This window comes from Pseudopipra pipra, chromosome 6 (genome assembly GCF_036250125.1).
Source record: "Pseudopipra pipra isolate bDixPip1 chromosome 6, bDixPip1.hap1, whole genome shotgun sequence".
Lineage (NCBI taxonomy): Eukaryota > Metazoa > Chordata > Aves > Passeriformes > Pipridae > Pseudopipra > Pseudopipra pipra.
Window position 1 is genome coordinate 185796 of NC_087554.1, and position 21028 is coordinate 206823.

The window sequence follows — 21028 nt, forward strand, 5'->3', positions numbered from 1 at the left end:
ATAGCGGAAGGTGTTGGGGCTGGAACTGGATGAGCTTTAAGGTCCCTTCCCACCCAAACCATTCCAGGATTCCATCAAAATCAGGTTGGGGGGACAAATTCCACAGCACCAAAGAAAGAGCCCTTTCCTTTCCGGACATACCCGCTGGAAGCAGAGCCCGCAGGAACTGCAGGGAAAGCTCCTTCCCAAGGGGAAGCAGCTGCTGGAAGGCTGAGAGGAGAGTCGTGCCCTCACTGAGATTTAGGGATCAGATGCCAACATAAGGAATATTCCACGGATTAGTGCAACATTGAAGAGCCCTGTTTCCAAGCAAATCCCATCACAGAACAAAAAATCGATGGGGATTTTAATTTAGGGAATATCTTTAAGATCCTGCTCGATAATCTCCCGTTTTCCAAGGAGAAGGGAACAAAACGAGTCCGTGGCAGAGCCGGGGCTTGGGGCTTCCAGGAGCCTCCCAGGGCTTGGCACAGTTTGGCTGCGGCTCCCTCGGGATGAGGCGGCTCCGTCCCCTCCCCAAAGTCACCGGGACACACGTCATGGGATCAGGCTGGAGCTGGACCTGCCCACTGACACACATTCCCAAAATACACCTCGGAGCAGGAACTGCCCTTCACAGCCCAGGGAACGAGGACTCGCCTGCTCATCCCACGGGTTTAACCCCCAGATCCCGGGGTAAATCCGCCCTTGGAATTGCAGCGGGGATGGACACAAGGTTGGTGCAACCAGGACAAAGCACTGCTGATCCCTAACACTCCTTCCATCCCAGCTAATCCCTAATATTCCTTCCCAAAGCCCCTCTGGAGCACAACCACACCCAGGAGCACGTTCTCCTTGCTTCCATCCATCCCCTTTTCCCACCATTCCCCCAATTCCTGCCTCGGGTGGAAGCAGGTCTCCCAAATCCCACACATCCTTCAAAATGGACATTTCCCACCTGTTACCCTGGGAATGATTTAACAAGGAAAAATGATTTAACCAGAAAAATCCCTCTTTCTCCTTGGCAGGCACTTGCCCACAGCGGTGGAGTTTTCAGGAGAACCAGGATTACCTTGGAAATCCTAATGGATGGAAAAGTCCCAAGAGTGCCACTCACAGCACTTGTTCCCAGGTAAAAAGCAGGAAAAGGGATTCCCCGAATTAAGGAGAAACAAAGAAATCCTCTCCTTTGGAATACGTCTCCTCCAAAAAACCAGGACCAATCCAGAGCCCGTTCCCAGGAACCGCATCCCACAAACCAGTGATCCCAAGGGTTCTCCCCACTGGATATCCAGTGACACCCCACAGGCCAAGATTTTTCCAGATCCCAGAACCACAAAGGTCGGAAAAGGCCTCCAGGACCGAGTCCAAGCATTCCCCAGCACTTCCAAGCCCACCACTGATCCATGTCCCCCATCCACTTCCACACGGATTTTAAATCCCTCCAGGAATGAGGACTCCACCACTGGAGTGTTCCAATGCCTTACAACCCTTTCCAGGAAGGAATTTTCCCTAATATCCAATTTAAACCTCCCCTGGAGCGTGTTGAGGCCTTTCACTCTCATCCTGTCCCTCGTTCCCTGGGAGCAGAGCCCGATCCCACCAGGATCCAACATCCAGGCAGGGATTTGTGGAGAGCAAAAAGCTCCCCCCGATCCTCCTTTTTTCCAGGTTGAGCCCTCCCAGCTCCCTCAGCTGCTCCCAGAGCTCCAAACCCTTCCCTGGATACCTCCATGTCTTCCTTGTACCAAAGATCCAACAAGGTTTATCAATTCCAGACCTTCCCAACCATCCAAAGAAGAAGAGGTTTTTAGGGATAACTCCTTAAGGCAGGGAGACATTCCAACTGTCCAAATTAAACCCTTGGGGAGGGACGAAAAATCCTCCCCCCATATCTCCAAGATTCCCAACGTTTTCCTCCCTGACCTCAGCCAGAGCACAATTTACCTCCGGAGCTCCACGCTCGTCACCCTACGGAAAACCCTTCGGGAATGACAAGTCAAGGAACACCCCCAGCCCCTTCTCGGGAATCTGGGAGCGGAGAAGGAGCCCAATCCAGGGCTGCTGAGAACTCAGGGAGTTAAACCCATCCCCCAGTGCCTGTGCTGCAGCCACCCACATTCCCTGCCGGCAGAGCCCACGGAGCAGCTTCCCGGCGGCTCCCGAGCTCCGGCAAAAATAACGGCCAAGTTGCCAGGGGGGGGAAAAAAAAAAAGAGGGATGAAATCCAAATTAATTTGGGGGTTGAAAGAGAACGTGATGTTCCAGAGGGGGGTAAAATCCACTCCTGGTTAACAGCCGGCAAGGAAAGCTCGGCTGGAGTGGGAATGGGAATGGGATGCCGGGATGAGGTGATGGATGCAGGAAGCACCTCACTGCTGTAAGGGATGGGCAGCTGAGCATCCCAAACCTGCTTCCTGGCTGTAATTCCCAGGAACGAAAACTCCTTGGTTTCCCTAATTTCCAGTTGTTCACCACACAGCCAGTGGTTTTTCCACAGGAAAAATTCCAAGGGGTGGGCGAAGCCGGCGAGGGCAGATCCAAGCGGGGAGCGGGGCTCGCGCACAGACCGCCTCAGACGGAGCCTCATTCCTTTAGGAAAAGCTATTTTTCCCTACAATCCCAACAGCTTTCCACCCTGGAATTCTTACCAGCTCAAAAAGAAAAAGGCAGGGAAAAACCCCGGAGGATATTTCCAGGTGCACTGTTTAATTTGGGGGCGTCTCCCTGCTCCGGCTCGTCCGGAAGCGACGCCTTTGGGAAGAGAGAGGACGAGCCGCGCCATTCCAAAAGAATTCCCGCTAGGAATCGCCTCCCTGTCCTACTGCAAGCGGCTCCTCGGCTCCCTGGTTTGCAGCAGCGGGCAAACAGTTTTCCCAATAACTTGACTCATTGCTTCAGGAATTCCCTGGGGATGAGTCACATGCCGGGAAAGCCCCCGGGACCCACCGCTGCCAACACGGGGAGAGCGAAGGAAGTGGGAGAGCGGGGAAATCCCTGCCAAACTGCGGGAAAACTGGGCGGTCAGCAGCGTTCCTTGGCGCTCCTTCCCAGCTCCCCTCCCCAAGGATGTGCCGGAGGAGAGCGGAGCAGCCGGGAGAGGTTCCCTCCGACGGAACGCTCCGCTCGCATCCCGGGAATTACGAGCGGCGCCCGCTTCCCTCCCTCCTGAAGGAGGACGGAATTCCAGGGCCTTCCACAGGGCTCCTCCACTCCGCTCCCTGCTCACCGGCATTCCCAGACTGTGCTTTTCCCGCTTCCTGACCCTCGGCTTATCCCGTGACACCAACCCAGAACTCATCCCGCTTTCCTCTTCCCGCATTCCATGACCAAGCTGCACGTCCAGCTGCCAGGCAAAAACGCTGGGAATGGTGTCTATCCGGGCAGGTTTTTGGGATCTTTTCCTGATATGCTTTGTCCTCATTAAAGGCGGATCCCAAACCTGGGACAATTCCAGGCTCAACAATGTTGGGAATTGGCTTCAAACAGCCCAAACCTGACCTGGGCACCACCTATTCCTGGTTATTCCAGGAATTTCCATCAATCATTGTTTCCTTTGGCCAAGGCCGTGCCTGGATCCCACATTCCCAGAAATCAGCCTGGGGAAGATCAGGTCACGTCTGTCCCCAAAGGCCATGGATAACCTCTCATATCCCAAAATCCCTCGGGATGAGCCGTGGATTTAGGAGCTCTCCCCGGGCTATTGGGGATGACTCAATGGAGCTCTCCCTGTTTTTCCACATCATCCCTCACTGAGGGATTGCTGCTGACAATTCCCAAACATCCCCCTTTGCCCAAGGTTCTCCCATGGCACCTCTATTCCCACAAACAGCCCCACGGATCCAGTCAAACCATTCCCAAGGATTTTTCAGCGGGTCACTCCAAACCCATCAACTCCTACAAGTTCCTGCCTCTTACCAGTCCCAAACAATCCATTTCTTTTCCCAAATTCCAAAAAAAATTCCCAGTAGAAGACACCACCAGGCTATCTGAGGAGCTCATCCTGCGGCAGTTAAAGAGGGAATATTCCCAAATGCTGTGAATTCCCTGGAAATGCCACATCTGTGTTTCACAGCCTTTTCCCATTGCTCCCCAAACCTTCCCAAATTCCCACTTTCCAACACCTTCTTCCTCCTCCCAAGAGCACCAAACCTGGAACCTCATCCAGCAAAATCTATTCCCTGCCCAAAACTCCGCAGTTTTTCGAGCCTTCCTGGAAAAATCAGGATATCCTGGAATTATTCCTGCAAACCCATTTGATGGAACAGAACCTGAAGGAATATTTCTGGAATCCCAGCCCTTCCCACTGACACAGGGTGGGATATTGGGAAGGAGTCCTTCCCCGGGAGGGTGGGGAGGGCCTGGCACAGGTTTCCCAGGGAAGCTGTGGCTGCCCCATCCCTGGAAGTGTCCAAGGCCAGGCTGGATGGAGCTTGGAGCCACCTGGGATAACGAAAAGTGTCCCAGCCCTTGGGATATTGTCATTCCATGAGGGAAAACAGCCAAGCAGACAGACCTGGAAAAGTCAGCTACAGCATCCAGCTTGGAATTGTCCAGCACCTGAGGAACCCAAGCACTCCTTAGGCTGGAAAAATGAACATCCACAGGTTTCTCCCTCCCTCCAAAGTATTCCTGGATCCCAGCTGGGATCAGTGTCCAGCAGAGCTCCAACGACCCCAACGGGCCCAAAGGATCCCTCTGGAACACGGGAATAAGGACATGGAATGACACCACAAACCCTTCCCCCTCAGTTCAAGGATTTCCTGGCGCTGCTGGAATTTTTCCCAAGGTGTTCCAGCCTGAAGGAAAGCTGGAAACGGGAAAATCCTCTGTTCCCACCAGGAAAACAGCAGGGAGACAACCCAGGCTCTGGAGTTCCTGGGACAAAAGCTCACCTGCACGAGAGCACGGAGGATCCAAATCCAGCAATTCCCAAGCCTGCCACGGGACTTCACACTGTCAGGACGGGAGCCAAAGAATCCAGAGGTAAAATATCCAAGGGAAAACAAGGAGGGAAGATGTTGGAGCCACTGGAAAAGGATCCTGCCTCTTTAACACTCCTCCCTAAGTTGTTCCTGGCATCGCATTCCCGCTCCAGGCTGCCAGCAAGGACATGGAATGACCCCTGCGTTCCTGTCCGGAGAACACGGATCCAGCACCACACAACCCACTCAGTTTTCCTTCCTGCAACTTCCCAACACACCCATTCTCTGGGAATTCCGAGCCACAGTCCCATGATTTTTCACAGGAGCTCGGGAACCCTCAGAATTCCAGGGTGGGCTTTTCCCCCTCTCCACGAGGAAGATGAAATCATGTTCCCGAAATAGTTCCAAGGAAAAGGCTCCAAGGAAGGCAGAGCTGCTCCTTCACCGGAGCACGGGAACCTTCCTGCACTCCCAGTTAGTTAACTCCAACTGGAAGCAGCTCATTCCAGTTCCATTCTGAACACTGGGAACATGGAAAACCGAAGGACCTCAATCCCAAGTGCCATAATTGACAACAGCCACGAATTAATGGGAAACCCGATTTTGGGGGGATTAAAAAAGGCACCGAATCCCCTCGTAACAAAATCTGGGATGTGACAGCCTTCAGGCAGGAATCCCAGATCCCAAAGTCCCAAGGGAATAAGGGATTATAACCCACAGGAAGAGTCCTGGATGCGCCGGACACGGCGCAGTGGCACAAGTGGCTTCCTTGGGAAGCTCCCAAAGGGAAAAAAATTCCACAAACGCCTGAGGCAGGATCCCAACACCCTCATCCAGGCCCCATCCCACAGCAGGTGACTGTTCTCCGTGGAATTTCCCTGGGAACGAGACACTTCCTGTCAAAAATCTCAGGGATGGAGCCCTTTTCTTTTGGCCTCTTCCATTTTCCAACTTAACTCTGGGACCGAAATTCCCTGTAATTCCCAGAATGCAGCTGTTTTCCTGAATTTCTCCCCACCCACCTTTCTGAACACACGTGGGAAAAGAGGATTCAGAGATAATTTAGCCTGGAGAACTCATTCCAAAGGGATTCCAAAGCCTGCTCTGGGAGCACCTGGAATCCAGAGTGGTCTTTTTCCTGCCCTTATCCCAAAAAAAAGGGGGATTTTTTTTTGCCAAGTCAGCAAAAGGACCACAGGGTGGATTCAGACAGCTTGTGATCCAACTTGGAATTAACTCTGTGGCCATGGAGCATCCTTGAGGATTGGAAAAAACTGGGGAAACTCCCAGTCAGGAGCCAAAAGGGAGAGGAGGAATCAGAGTTTCCCACTCCAGGCAGGAATTAAATCCATTTCCCACCTTTCCTGACAAATCTCCTTGTAAATGAGGCCTCAAACCCCTTGCAAGGATCTGTTCCCATAGGAACACAAGAACTTCCAAGCTCATCTCCTTTTCCAAGAGCAGGAATGTCCAATGAAGCAGCAGGAACACCGTAAAAATTAGGGGGGAAGGGAAAAATAACCCTTTCCTCATTTTTCCCCACAGAAAGGAGCAGCAGCCTCAGTGCTGAGGGCCACCAAGTGTCAGATAATCCCAAATTCCTCCCCTTTCCTCTCTCCTGATTGGCATCTGTCACCTTCTCCCTTGAAAAAAATCCCAAGTTTAAACAGAAACTCCAATGGAAACGCAAATTCCCGGGAGACTCCTGCGGAGGGGCAGCAGGAGCTAAGCAAACACCAGGAGAGCGGCCTAAAATCCAGGGAAACACGTGGTCTGGGAGCAGGATCTCCCGCTTCTCCAGGCTAGGACAACCAGGAATTCCAGTATCCCACCCTCTGGAATGACACCTTGTCCAAGGTGAGAGGTTGGCAGGGCCGGATGCAGAGGGAGAAGATCCATCTGCGGCTCCTCCCATCCCTATAAAACCTCCAAGCCCTGCCACGCTGGAAGGGGGAAAGTTCTCCAGAGGGAAGAAAAAAAGGGGGGATTAATTTCCCAAAACAAAACTTCCCGAAACATCAACATTAAAGCAAACCTAGAAGCCCAACTCACTGGTTTTTTGGGAATGCTGAGCCCTCGTGCTCCAGAGGCTCCGGAGGCTCCGGGGCCGTGTTTTCCCATGGCCAGGAGGGAGTGTTTTGGCCCAATCCCAGGGAACTCACGGGCCACCGGTTTGCGGAACAAATCCCAGGATTTTCGTGCCACACATCAGCTCACCCCGAGCCAAAAGGTTCCCGGGTGCTCCCACCACTCCCTTCCATGCTTTTCCTGCTCCAAAGGGTGGCACTTCCCAGCTCCAGGGACAAGAAAGGGGGGAAAAAAGGGAACCTCCCAAAGCCTCCCTGGAATGGACACTTCATTCCACGCAGTGCAGTGGGAAGGGGCTCCCGCTCTCCCCAGCCCACCCCCACCCAGATCCTGCTCTTTGGTGATCAGCGAAGAGTTAACGAGGAGAGGAAGCAGCTGGAAAACCAGTTTTCCCATCGGATAAATACAAGGGCAGCCGGGGACAAAAAGGGCAACCGGAGTCAGATTTCCAGGATCCTGGTGGATCCCGTCCAACCAGGATGTCCCAGGACTGACCTGTCCCTCGGTGGTTCAGGAGGAGAAGGAGCTCAGGTGGGTGGAAGCACAGCCCGGGATGCTCCTGCTGGATCCATTTCCACCTTCCCTTGGCAACTCCGCCTTTCCCTCGGCCTGTCCATGGACTCACCTCCCAGGAGGCTCCGAGCCCCTCCCACCCCCGGCTGCCACGTCGGATCAGATCAATGGGAGCCTTTGGATGAGCACCCGGTGAACAAACAGCCGGATTCCGGATTCCCTTCCGCTCCCCTGAGCCAGGAGGGTTTGGGAGCGGCCGGAGCCGCTCGGATCCGCCCCGGATCAGTTCCGCTGCCTGAACCCCCGCCATTCCCGAAATTCACAACCCAGAGTCCTCCTCGGGCCAAAATCCCCCTCCCTGTTCCTGAGTCCAGACACTCTCTCCATCCACTACTCCCCTGGGAGCTCCCACTGTCTTGGGATATCCATCCCAACTCATCCAGCCCCTCTGGAACAGCCCGAACGCTCCGGAGAACAAGGATGAGCAGCTCCCGGATATGGAGGAGAGGGGGAATTCCTCTGCTCTCCACCATTCCCAGGAGAAGGAAAACAACCGTTCCATGGTGGGATCATCCCCTCCAGGAGCCAAATAAGCCTTGTGTGTCCCAAGGAATAAAGGTGGGATGGGATAATCCCTGGAGTTCCAACCAGGAATGGCTGCAAATCAGGGTCTCAAGCCATTCCAGGGAACAAACATCCAAGGAGCCTGGAAATCCCTGGACACAAAGCACGGGTTCTTTATGCCATGAAGGACACGGGAAGAGCTGAAACCAAATCCCTCAGGAGCACCTTCTGCACACAGGGAATCATGGAATGGTTAAGGCTGGAAAAGACCTTCAGGACCATCAAATCCAACAGTCCAAGGCCACCACTAACCCACATCCCAGAGCCACATCCACAGGGATTTTACATCCCTCCAGGGATGGGGCCTGTTTCAACGCCCAGCCACCTTTTCCATGAAGGAATTTTCCCTGATTTCCAAGTGAAACCTCCCCTGCTGCAACTTGAGGCCGTTCCCTCTTCTCCTGTCACCTATTCCCTGGAAGAAGGCCCTGATCCTACCTTGCTCCAACATCCAGGCAGGGATTTGTAGGGAATGAGAAGCTCCCCCTGATCCCCCTCTTCTCCAGGATAAACGGAGATAAATGCACGTTAATAACAGAGACACTTCCAAGGTCGGCACATTCCCATTTCCCCCCCCCCAAATTCCTGCTCCCTGCCCCACAGGGGATGTTCAGGAGCTCTGTCAGAATTCCCAGGAGGCTCCACAGTTACTCAGCCGCCCCTTCCCCGAGGAATGAGCCTTTTCTGCAGCTTCCCACGTGATTCCCACCTCCGGAGCCGCCTCCGCTCGCTCCTCCGCCCTCATCCAGGAGGAACAGTCGGAGCGAGGCCTCCCAGAATCCATAAATTCTCTTTGCCACCACCAAAGCAAACTAAGGCTTCCAAAGCTCTTCATCCCACACCTGGAATCACCAAGGACAACGTCGGGATCTGCGGGATGTCCCCATTCCCTATGGAGTTAAATCCCACGACGGCCCCACAGCTGTTCCCAGGGGTTCGAATGGGAGAGCTCACCATCCCTCTTTTCAGCAAAATCCATAGGGATAAAGAGCCTTTTCCACAGGCAACACACTGATCCAGGAAGAGCCAGAAAAAAATCCCGTGGATTCCCACGGGAACAAGTTTTACCACCACAGCTCCACAAAGACAGTTTGCCCCACGTTCCTCTCACACCACTGGATTTTAGGAAAGCTCCCATCTCTCCGGCTTTGGAATACGGATGGAATGTTTCAGGAAAGGCACCTCTCACTTCCCAGTGCTCCTTTTTCCACATGCTGGATTATTTTTGCCCCAGATTAAGCTCAGGAGGAAGACTCGGAATGAAAGAAAACAGGGAAAAATGAGAGGTGAGGGGAAGGGAACCTCTCCAAGAAATCCATCCTTATTCCCTGTTTTATCCAGGGAAGAAAACAAAAGATCCACAGAGATCTTGAGAAACCACAAATTCCTGCTTCACCTTTTTTTGCAAGGGTGGAACTGCTCCGACTTTCAGTGGAAGTTTTCCTGCTTCCTCCGGCAGGGCTCGTGTTTCCCTTCTCCGAGGAAAATCCGGTTCATCCCCGATTGAATTTATCGGATGTCACCGGCGGATGCTCCGGTGTCATGGAGATGGGGACAAACTGCTGAATCAGCAGGAATGGGAGCAGGGAAAACGGGAACACGGCTCCAAAGGTTAAATGTGGCCGAGAGGCAAAGCAGGACTGGGGAGGGGGAAAGGCTGGGATGGCCTGGAATGGAGGGCAGGGAACCGGATCGGGAAAACTCCGCCGCTGCCGGAGGGTTTGGGGACAGAATTCTGGAGAGAACTCGGAATTGGGATGAAAAACATCCAGGGAATGCCCAGGGAACAGGCTGTCCAGGGAAGCTGTGGATCCCTGGAAGTGCTCCGGGCCAGGCTGGATGGGGCTTGGAGCGACCTGGATTAGTGGGAGGTGTTGGGGTGGGAATGGGATGGGCTTCGAGGGCCCCTCCAACCCAAAACATTCCAGGACTGTAAACATGGGATGCAGGAAGGCTGGATCTGCCACAACAAGGGCTGGATCCAGGACAAGGAGGGTGGGATCCAGGTAAAAAAGGGAAGGATCCAGCAAAAAAAGGGGCCGGATCCACTTTCCTTTGGGACGTTCCCAGGCTGCTGCAAAGCCACAGGCAGCATCCGACTTGTCCTGATTTCCTTGGGAGGTGAGAGAGTTCCTCTCCCACGGGAGCCAGCTGCCAATCTGCAGGATCACTGAGAGGATCCAGGGGGAAAAGTCAGGCCTCCAGAGGCTCCCTGTTCCGAGCTGAAACCCATATTCCAAAAATACATCCGGGCCGCGCCGAGCCCAGCCACAAACGACAGGGATTTGGGATGAAAAGACAATCTGGGACTCCATGGAATATTAAATTCCATCCCACTGTGGCAATTCCAGCTTCCAGCAGCCCCGGAGCAGCAGAACTGCTTCCAGTGGAGTTTTCCAGGGAAGAAAAGCCCCTTTCAGGGAATGAAAGGCTGAATTCCCCCCCAGTCCCCCCCTTCCCATTGTAGTTACTGCCCCGAACTGCAGCGGGAATGTCCTGGATTCTCCTGCCTCTTCCCATTATCCAGGGCAGCTTTGTTAAGGTGGCCTGGTGGATTCACCATTTTATTCCTTGTTCTTCAGGAACTCAGGATTCTGTCCCGAATCCTGCCCGGATCTAAGCTCGGGATCACTCAGGTCCATGGGATAATCCTTCCTCTAAGCCAAGAAATCCCAAGGAAACACGTTCCAGAGGGGAAAAAACCCACGGAAAACGCTCAGAGCACCTATTTAAGGTGGCATTCCCATATTTATGGGTTATCCAGGAGTTGCTCTGGGACCTTTGCTGCGTGAAATGGAAAGTGCAAAACACCAGGAAACTTGGAATTTAAGACTCCAAACTGCTCCTTGTGTCCTGTTTTCAGGGGAAAACCCTCATTAGGCTCCAAACCATCCCAAGGAACCCACTTGGTTTTAACTCCACACTAAGGGAATTAAAATATTCCATGCCCAGGAACCAAAAATCTCAGCTTGGAGGGAATGAAAAGCCGGGAATTTTCATGCAATTCCACAGATATCTGAAGTCAAGCTGAAGGAGATGAGAAAAAGAGGGAGAGAAATGCCAGTGGATGGGGTGGGAGGAGGATTTCCAGGGATCTGCAGGAGCACAAGTCCAGCTAAGGAAGGATCTGAGTTAAAAAAGAGTCTGGAATTTCAGGGATTAGGAGTCCAGGGCAGAATTCCTGACAGGATTTTCTACTCCTGCTGCAAGGAAGAGGCAAATATTCCAAAGCTTTTTATTCCATCTTTTAGCTGGACATCTTTTCCAAGAAATCCCAGGCAAGGGATCCAGTGGAAGGAGGAAAGAAAGGGATAAAAAGGAGGAAGGAAAAGCAGAAATCTCTGAGGAGAGAGGGATGTTTTTCCTAAAGGAATTCCATCCTTTATCCCAAATCCCCCAGGAGCTCCAGCAGCACTTTTTTACCCCACATTTTGCAGGGTCTGGAGCACTTCTGCTGCTCCCAGAATATCCATTATATCCTAATTTCCACGTTATCCCTCCTAAAATTCCTAAAATGATGTTTTGATTAATTAAATTAATTAATAATCCACTGTTTTATGGGAATTTTCAATCACTTAGAGGCACATTTTACAGGCATTTAACTCCATAAAAAAAAACAAACACCTTTTCCAGCTTCCAGCACCAAAAAAGAGCTGAGTATAAAAACCTTGGCATCGACTCCCTGTGCTCTCAAAACACCCAGAAATCCGATTTTAATCCAGCAAACTCTCCCATTTCTCATCAAAACCTGGAAAACCATCCCAGTTTCTTCCACCTTAAAAGCCCCAAGTTGCTGCACCTGGAAAATTCTCCAGCTTTTTCCCCCCCTCTGATTTCCCTCCCGAGATCCCCAAATCCACAGTCCCAGGGATTTATCAGGGAAATATCAGCTCAAAGCTGGCTTGGAGGGAAGGGCTTGACTGACTCCAAACTATCCCAGCAGGAAGGAACATTCCAAGCTCTCCACAGACCCCACAAAAGCCCGTTTGTCCCGCGGCACAAAGGGCACTTTCATCCGCTCCTCTCTCCCTAAAAATTCCAGCCCCGCGGCTCCAGGAGGGGATTTCAGTGGTCTCACTCACCCCATCTCCACTGCTGCATCTTCCTGGGGAATTTCCTCACATTCCAGGGCTGAATCCGGCTCGGGACATTCCTCTGGGTCAGCTGGATCCCTGCTGGGAGCAAACATTATTTATCTGGGAATGAAGGAACGGGAGGGGGAAGGAAAAGCAGGTGCACGTTCCCAAAATAAAGCTGCTCGTTGCAGTTTAATTCCCAAAAAAAGTCTTAATTCCCCCAAAAAAAACCCCTTCAGGCAAGACAGGGACGTTTGGGACAGATCGGAATCGCTGCTGGTTTAATCCAAGGAAGTTTAATAAATAATTCCCAGCCCTGGGAAAGGCTGGAATCTTTTCCAAGTCGTTTTCCACCCTCAAATTTTAACACTTTCCCCTCCTATATTTTTCCAGCTGCTGGAAAAAAACCCCCCAACCCTCCAAAAATCAGGATTAAGGAGAGTTTTCTACGGCACAAAAGCTTGGAAAAAAGGATTTAATCCTATTTTTGCAAAGCCATCCCTGATATTGCAGCTCAGAATTCCGAGTGCCCTCGTTTGGAGGAATTAAGTCCCAATTAATCCCACTTCGCTTTCCCCAATTTCCCTAATTTTTTTAGGATATTTTTTGGCCTTGGAAGGAGGATTTTCCCACTTCCCTCCCCCGGTTCCTCAGTTTTAGCCCCATTATTCCCCAGCTCCCTGGAGGAGGAACAGGGAAGTTTCTCTCCCTCGCTGCCCCTTTGCCACAAACAACAGAACTCCAGGGAATTTTATCCCTTTTCCCGGGGTTCTGGTTGGATTTTGCAGGTCCCAGTGCCCCTTTAGCTGGAACTGGGATCAAACCCAGGTGGTTTGGGGTCAGCACTAACAAAACCAGCACCTGCAACACGTTATCCATCACCCTTCAGCCTGGAATTCTCACTCTCCAGCACGTTATGAAGCAAAACTTTGGATCCCAAATTTCCTATTTAAATCCTGACTTAGAGGGGAAGAATTCCCCTGCTCCTTTGTGGTTTTGGCTGGAGAAATTCCAGGTTGTTTTTATTATTTACAAAGATGCTGTTCCGAGCTCTTGGCCCCTGTCTGCCATTCCAGCCCCCCCTCAGCCATTCCCAATCCAAGCCCACCCAGTCCCGGGGCCCGGCTGGAATTCCATCGGAAGCTTGAAGACCCCCCCAAGGAACTTTCCTGACCCCGAAACCCGACACCTGGGACACCAAACACCTTCACCTGGATCACGTTTCCCACTTGGAAAGCCTTTTCCAGCGGTGCCAATGTCAGCAACACCCAGGGATCAGCACCTTGCCAAAGCCACTTCCCACAGTCTCGTTATTCCCAACCACAACTCAAAAACTCTCCCCCTGACCACACAAACTCGGATGTTTTTCCCTGTCCACCTGGAAAAGGAGGCGGGAGGACGCTGGAATTCATCCCCGTGAAGCTTTATCCAGGTGGGAGAGTAAAAAATTCCCACCTTGGGACTGGTTTTCCTCTCCCTGAGATCCAGTTCCTTTAAACCACCCAGGAGTTTTGCCGCTCCCCAGCCCTGAACGCTGTCCCAAGGTTGTTACACATCCCACCTTCGGGAATCACGGGGTGATTTCCCACCCGGGGACGATCTGCAAGGACGCTCCCGCTCCTCCACGACCCACGAGCTCCGCAATTCCCACATTCCAAGCGCCAACCCACGCCTGTCCCGACCACCCCAGCAGGGGCGAATCCCCAGGACTGGGCACAGCGGGAATTCCCGGCAGCCTCCCGGCTCCAGGGACCTCGGGGCGGCACCTCCCTCGCTTTTATAGGGATATATCCTCGCTTTTATAGGGATATACCCCTCCCTTTTATAGGGATATATCCTCGCTTTTATAGGGATATACCCCTCGCTTTTATAGGGATATACCCTCGCTTTTATAGGGATATACCCCTCGCTTTTATAGGGATATATCCTCGCTTTTATAGGGATATATCCTCGCTTTTATAGGGATATACCCCTCCCTTTTATAGGGATATATCCTCGCTTTTATAGGGATATACCCCTCGCTTTTATAGGGATATACCCTCGCTTTTATAGGGATATACCCTCGCTTTTATAGGGCTATATCCCTCCCCGCTACCTCGGCTCCCCGCCCCGCCGGCTGGGGAATTTCCCGGCTCGGCATCCTCCGGCCAGGTCCCATTCCCCTTCCCCGCGGGGGCAGCCCTAGAAGCCGGGAGCGGGGCGAGAATCCCTGGATGTGTCCCACCCACGCCCAGCGGCGGCTTCTCCCTCCCCCGCGGCCCCGGCCGAGCGCCCGCCGCCCTTCCCAAAGGATGGGCGCCTCATCCCGGATGGGCACGGCGGGGGGGTGGCAGCGGGGGTGGCAGCGGGGTGGCAGCGGGAAGCGCAGGCCACGCGGGGAACGCGCTTCCCGCTGGGAAAGGCCGGCACCGGGAGACGGGAGGCGGCGGCGGCGCGGACACCGCCCGCTCCTTCCCCTTCCCTTCTTCTGTCCGTCCCCGCTCCTTCCCCTTCCCTTCCCTGTCCGTCCCCGCTCCTTCCCCCTTCCCTCTCCCGCCCGCCCCCCGCACCTGCCGCGCCGCCATTCCCGAGCTCCTCCCGCCGCTCGCTCCCGCTGCCTCCTCCTCCATGGCCGGGGGGGCTCCCCCGGAGGGTCCCCCCCGCGCCCAGTGCGCAGCGCCCGCCGGGAGCCGGGAACGGCCAGCCGGGAACCGGGAACGACCAACCGGGAACCGGGAACCAACCGGGAACAACCAACCGGGAACCGGGAACCAACCGGGAACGGCCAACCGGGAACAGCCAACCGGGAACCGGGAAGGACCAACCGGGAACCGGGAGCGCGGGCGCCGCCGCGCGGGCGCGGAGGGGAATTGCGGCCCCGCTCCAGCCGGGAGAGACTGGAGGGGGGGGAATGAGAGGGTACGAGGGGGGAAAGGGGGAGAAAGAGGAGAGAAAGGGGGAGAAAGGAGAGGGAAAAGGGGGAGAAAGGAGGGGGGAAAGGGGGAGAAAGGAGGGGGGAAAGGGGGAGAAAGGAGGGGGGAAAGGGGGAGAAAGGAGGGGGGAAAGGGGGAGAAAGGAGGGGGGAAAGGGGGAGAAAGGAGAGGGGGACAGAAGGGTAGGGGAGGAATTGGGGGGAAAATGGGAGGGGGAATAGAAGGAGGAATGGGGGGTACAAGGGGGAAACGGGGGGAAAAAAAGGGAGAAAAAAGAGGAGAGAGAGAGGGGGAAAGGGTGAGGAAAAGGGGGGGAAAGGGGGGGGAAAGGGGGGGGAAAGGGGGGGGGAAAGGGGGGGGGAAAGGGGGGGGGAAAGGGGGGGAAGGGGGGGAAGGGGGGGAAGGGGGGGAAGGGGGGGAATGGGGGGTACAAGGGGGGAACAGGGGGAAAAATGGGGAGAAAAAAAGAGGAGAAAAAGAGGGAGAAAGGAGGGGGAAAAGGGGGAGAAAGGAGGGGGGAAAGGGGGAGAAAGGAGGGGGGAAAGGGGGAGAAAGGAGGGGGATGGAAGAGTAGGGGGAGGAATTGGGGGGAAATGGGAGGGGGAATAGAAGGAGGAATGGAGGGACAAAGGGGGGAAAAGGAGGGAAGGAAGGGGGGACAAGGGGGAATGGGGAGATAGGGGAAGATGGGGGATAGAGGGAGGAAGGCAGGGGGAACAACGGGGGGGAACGACGGGGGGAGTGGGGAGGGATGGGGGGAAATAGGGGGGAACAAGGTGGGAACAAGTGGGGGGATAAAAGGGGAGAAAAAGGGGGGGGTGAAAAGGGGAAATAGGGGGGATGGGGGAGAGTGGGGGAAATTTGGGGGCGAATGGGGGGGAATTGACAGGGGAACAGGGGGGAAGGGGGGAATAAGAGGGGGAATGGGGGCGACAAGGGGGAGAAAGGAGGGGAAAGTGGGGGACAAGGGGGGAACACAGGATCAGTTAGGTTGGAAAAGACCTCCAGGATCTTGGAGTCCAACTGGTGACCCAACAGCCCCCTGTCCCCCAGCCCAAGGCACAAAGTGGCACCTCCAGTCGTTCCTGGGACACCTCCAGGGACGGGGACTCCCCCCCCTCCCCGGGCAGTTCCAGAGCCCGGCAACCCTTTCCATGAGGAAATTCCTGCTGCTGTCCCACCGGAACTCCCCTGGCACAGCTCGAGGCCGTTCCCTCTTGCCCTGATCCCACCTGGTTCCAACCTCCCGTCAGGGACCTGTGGAGAGGGATGAAGTCTCCCCTCTGCCACACCCGGGGGTCTCCCGACATCCCTTCCCCCTGGAAAACTACCCAGGGAGCCTGGAGAAGGGAAGGCTCCAGGGGGACCTTGGAGCCCCTTCCAGAGCCTAAAGGGGCTCCAGGAGAGCTGGAACAGGGCCTGGAGTGGCAGGACGAGGGGGAGTGGCTCCCCACTGCCAGAGGGGGGTTCGATGGGATATTGGGAGGAAATTCCTGCCTGGGAGGGTGGGGAGAGGCTGGAATGGATTTCCCAGGGAAGCTGTGGCTGCCCCATCCCTGCGAGTGTTCAAGGCCAGGCTGGAGCAACCTGGGACAGCGGAAGGTCTCGGGGATGAGCTTTAATGCCACGACCCATCTCCCTCTTCCCGACAAAACCCTCCTGGGGATGGACACACGGACACAGCCCCTGGGAAGGAGGGCGAGGGTCTCCCCTCGGCCACAGAACACCTCCCAAGCGCCACCCGAGGACACAATTTGGCTGCTGCCGAAAAAAAAAAAATAAAATGGGAAAAGAAAAAAAACCCAACCAGCTCAAACCCCTCCGAATGCACGTGCCAGAAAAAGCTCATCCCGCCGGGAATTGCGGCAGAGCCGCCTCCCGACGGCGCGCGGGGCGATCCGGGCACAGCCCGGACACAAAGCGGCCCCGGCAGAGGGGGGGGAACGGGCAGGGAAGGGCTTTGAAGCTCCGGCTCCGTTTGTACCTCGGCCCTTTGTGTCCCGTTCAGGCGGAAAAACCCCGCTCGCGGCTCGTCCTGCGGCCCTTCATCCTCCCGGACGGGCGGGAAGCGGCGCCGGGTCGGATGGAAAGCCGGTGCCAAATACAGGGTTTGGAGGCAGCGCCGGATCCTGCGGCACAGCGGCGGGAAGGGGGCCCTGGAAGCCCCGACACCTGGAGCAGAGAGAAGGAAGGACCTCGGGAAAACTGGAAAGGGTCGTTTTGTCGGGGATAATAAAGCAGGAAGAAGCAAAAATCCCGGGAAAACTGTAAATGGCTGTTTTAGTAATGGAAACACAATCAGAAGCCATTCCAGGCTTTTTAAATGGTGGGATGTAGCACATCCTAGCCTTTTCCAGAGGAGGGATACAGCCCAGCCCAGCCCATCCAAGGTTTTTTAAATGGTGGGATGCAGCCCATCCCAGCCCATCTAAGGCTTTTCCAGAGACAGGACTCAGCCCATCCCGACCCAGATCCCGCTAATTAACGTATCCACGTCCTCAGAGGCAATTAAATGGATCCAGCTCCGGCTTCCTGCATCCCAGCAGCTCCTGGTGTCCGGCTGCACCAGAGCACTGCCGGAATCCAAGGGCCATCCCACATTTCCAGCCCAGCTCCAGCCCCAGGACTCATCCCAGTTGTCCTCAGGGCTCTGTTTCCAGTTTACAAACAACTCGGGATTGTTTGGGATCCACTGGTTGCGTTGACATTCCCAGGAGTGTGAAGGGGAGGATGTTAACTTTCCCTGGAAATTCTCTCTGCCCTTTGTCCCGAGGTGGAAAACGGGGAGCAGAGCACTTGGGATAATAATTATTTGCCATTAAAAGCTGCTTAATTAAGACATTCATTTGACATTAATTGATTTGATCCCACCACAAAAGATGGGATCACCAAGCCCCCCCTTTATCCCACCTGAATCCTACAACCTCTGGAGCAAAAACAGGGATTTAAGAGTTTCCCAACCCGTGGAAAAGAAACGTTTCCTTTGAAAGGCCCGGGGCACAGAGATGGCCACGGATCCAGGACAATCCGACATCTCCAGAGGGATGTGGAGGAGAATCAGAGCACCCCAGACATCCACCAGCTGGGTTATCCCTGTGGACAACTCGGATGCAGCAGGACACCACCACCCATTTCCCAAGAAAACCCCCAGCAGCAAGACTGGATCAAGGAATTGTTATTCCTTACTCACCCCTGGATGGATCTGGCTGTTTGTGCAGGAATGACCTGGGAAGACGAGCCCAGGCAGGATACTGTGTTGTTTTCCAAGCTGGAGCGTGGCATTCCTCAGGCACATGGCTTGGAATCCCTTGGAATCAGCTCCCAGGGAAAGTCCAGAGTGCTGTGGGGAGCCTTAGCAGAGCTCTGGAGTTCCATGTAAAATTCCAGGAAGGATGCAATCCACAAAAACCTCATCCAGCTCTGCTGATCCTGAAAAAAAAGCACAGGGATCTGAGGGTTAAGGATCCTCCTAAACCTGAGAGCAAAACTCTCCAGGAAACTCCTGCTCCATCCCAGCAAAACCAGGCTGAGCCCCTGGAGCAGCCACAGGTTGTTTCCCAGGGCTGAATTCCAAAGGGTGGAGGCAACCAGTGTCTTGGAAAGGTGTTTTTGGCGTGCTCATTCCCAGAAGAAGGACAGCAGGATTATCCCAATGTTCCCTTCAGAGGGAAAAATCCCAGCACCTCGCCCACCATCTCTCACTCCCTTGGGAATACCAGTTATTGAATAATTTCAAGTGGGAATTTCGAGTGGGAAAGCCCTCTGAGATCCAACCATTTTTCCCAGCACTGCCAAGGCTGCCACTAATCCACATTCCCAAGTGCCACGTCCACAGGGATTTCAGATCCCTGCAGGGATGGGGACTCCACCACTGGAGCCTGTCCCAGCCCTTTCCAAGGAGAAATTTTCCCTGATATCCAAGCTAAACCTCCCCTGGCACAACCTGAGGCTGTTTCCTCTGTCCAGCCAACCACATTTCCATGGAAAACTCCCCCCAAACCAGAGGAACGCCACACAGATGATGCCAGTGCTGGATCCAGCTGGAATTTGGGAACTGCTTTTCAAATCCAAAGCCAAATGTACCCCTGGTGCCCATTCCCATCTCTCCAAGTGGGAATTGCCTGGGTTTGCTCCCACTCCCACCGTGGCTGTGCCTTCCCAACCTGCTTCCCAGCCCTCTGCCCCTTCCCAGCGTGATTCCCAACCCACAATCCACCGGAGCCATCGCCCTCCATCCACAGCATCTCTGAACTGCTCCTCAAATCCTTCATTATCCAGCAGATCCCTCCAAAAACCCTCTCTGCCCGGATTCCCACCTCCCCTCCGTGTTATCCCTGGCTTTTCCACCGGGATAAAGCTCCCAAGGCAGGGAAGAGCCGCTTCCAAGGGCCCCACAGAGCAGGAGCAGCTGCGGCTCCAGCCTCCCTTAAACCCCCTTCTCCCAACCCAGAGGCTTCTCCTGCGCTCCCAAAAACCTCCCCCTGGAGCTGCCTCCGGGTTTTCCGTGGATCCTCCAGCGCCAGGAGGGGGTTTGGAGGGGGATCCCAAACTGCAGGTGCTCCCCGATCCCACCTTGTTCCTGCTCTGCATCCGCCCTCCCCTCGGCCCGGACGGACACTCCGGAGCGTTTCCCAAGCCCTGGGGGAGAGCCCTGATTCGATTTACGAGGGGAGATCAGGGATGGAGCAGCAACACAGCCCTAATTAGGGGCATTTTAATTATATCACCTCTCACGGGTAAAACAGAAACCATGATTTATATTCCCTCTATTCCATATAACGTATAAAATGGGATCTATTCCTGCATTGTGGTGTTAAATTGCCATATATCACAGTATTGGGGAGTTAATATTGTCCTATTAATGTTACATAATCCCATTACATAATCCCTATTTATAATTCCAAGGGATAATCACATATCGGCAGCAGAGCCCATGGAAAGCTGGGAGTGGGACAAGGGATGCTGCTGCTTCCCATATTCCACATGTTCCCAGTCCCAGGGCGCTCCAGGAGAGGTGTCTGATCCCAATCAGCTCCTGCTCAATCCTTGCTCCCCATTCCTGCCTTTCCAGCAATCCAGGATTCGCTCCTGTCCCAGCTCTGAGCCTGAATCCCTAAAAACGAGTTAATTTGGGAATGAGACTTTCCAGTCTAAGCCAAACCTGGAGAGAGATGATCCAGGACAAGCCAAAAGCCCCAATTCCAGCTTGGATTGGCACACTGGGGGCTGGGATGCTCCCGAAGGCAGGGCCCTTTTCCTCATGGGATTGGCAAAGCTCTGCCAGGAACACGAGGACATCAGGCACAAAATCCTGGGATGGGCTGGGTTGGAAAGGCCTTAAATCCCATCCAGGGACACCTTCCACTATCCCAGGCAGCTCCAAACCCCATCCAACCCGTCCTGGAGAACTTCCAGGGATGGAGCAACCCCAGCTCCCACTCGGGAAGGGGCTGAGAGCCCTTTTCCAGCCACAAAGCCCCTTTCCTTGCGGGATCCCTCCCTTTTCCAAGGTTCCCACGCTTCTGGCATGTAGTAAACACACACGGATTTCTTGGACTCCACAGAAAAGCCTGGAAAGGGTTTCTCCCCCAGGCTGAGCCCGGGAATCCAGCACAGCCCTCGCTCCTCAGGATTCCAGGCACAAACTCCTCTTTCCAGCTGCTTTGCTCAATCTGTGCCAGATTTAACTCCGGGAGCCAAGGCTCCAATCAATCCTGCCGGCACTTCCCCCCTTCCCAAGGACATTATCCAGCCTCATCCAAGCTGTGACTCCTCAGCCCAGAAATTTCTCCCTGGGAAAGAGCCATGGCCACGGCACAGGAACGTTAAATAACAATTCACTGGGATGTCTCACCGGGCCCGGCAAAATTCAGGGAATCTTCCTGCCTGGCAGCTCCAGGTGGCCGGGAAA

At 54.4% G+C, this 21028-nt stretch overlaps 2 protein-coding genes across 3 annotated transcripts in view; one reads left to right on the forward strand and one right to left on the reverse strand.

Moving 5' to 3' along the window:
- The window catches only part of DAGLA (diacylglycerol lipase alpha), a 61893-nt gene extending 46981 nt beyond the window's left edge, over window positions 1-14912 (reverse strand). Inside the window, 2 exon segments of the mRNA XM_064656951.1 lie at window positions 12212-12301; window positions 14755-14912. The gene's annotated coding sequence lies outside the window, so the exon portion shown is untranslated.
- On the forward strand, window positions 137-12214 carry LOC135415341 (uncharacterized). 2 transcript variants are annotated; one of them, XR_010431092.1, is made up of 3 exons: window positions 137-715; window positions 1008-1111; window positions 10712-12214. XR_010431092.1 is itself a non-coding variant. In XM_064656950.1 (2 exons), exon 2 carries the CDS (start codon window positions 1069-1071, stop codon window positions 1972-1974), a length of 906 nt encoding a protein of 301 aa, XP_064513020.1. In that variant the 5' UTR covers window positions 137-715; window positions 1008-1068; the 3' UTR covers window positions 1975-2659. The 2 variants fall into 2 exon arrangements, 1 of the variants encoding a protein (XP_064513020.1); XM_064656950.1 differs by lacking the exon at window positions 10712-12214 and having other exon boundaries at window positions 1008-2659.
- Window positions 14913-21028: the final 6116 nt, after the last annotated feature.

Excerpts from the sequence above, each read along its gene's own strand:
- LOC135415341 (XM_064656950.1), top strand. The coding sequence starts at position 1,069 with ATGGAAAAGTCCCAAGAGTGCCACTCACAGCACTTGTTCCCAGGTAAA.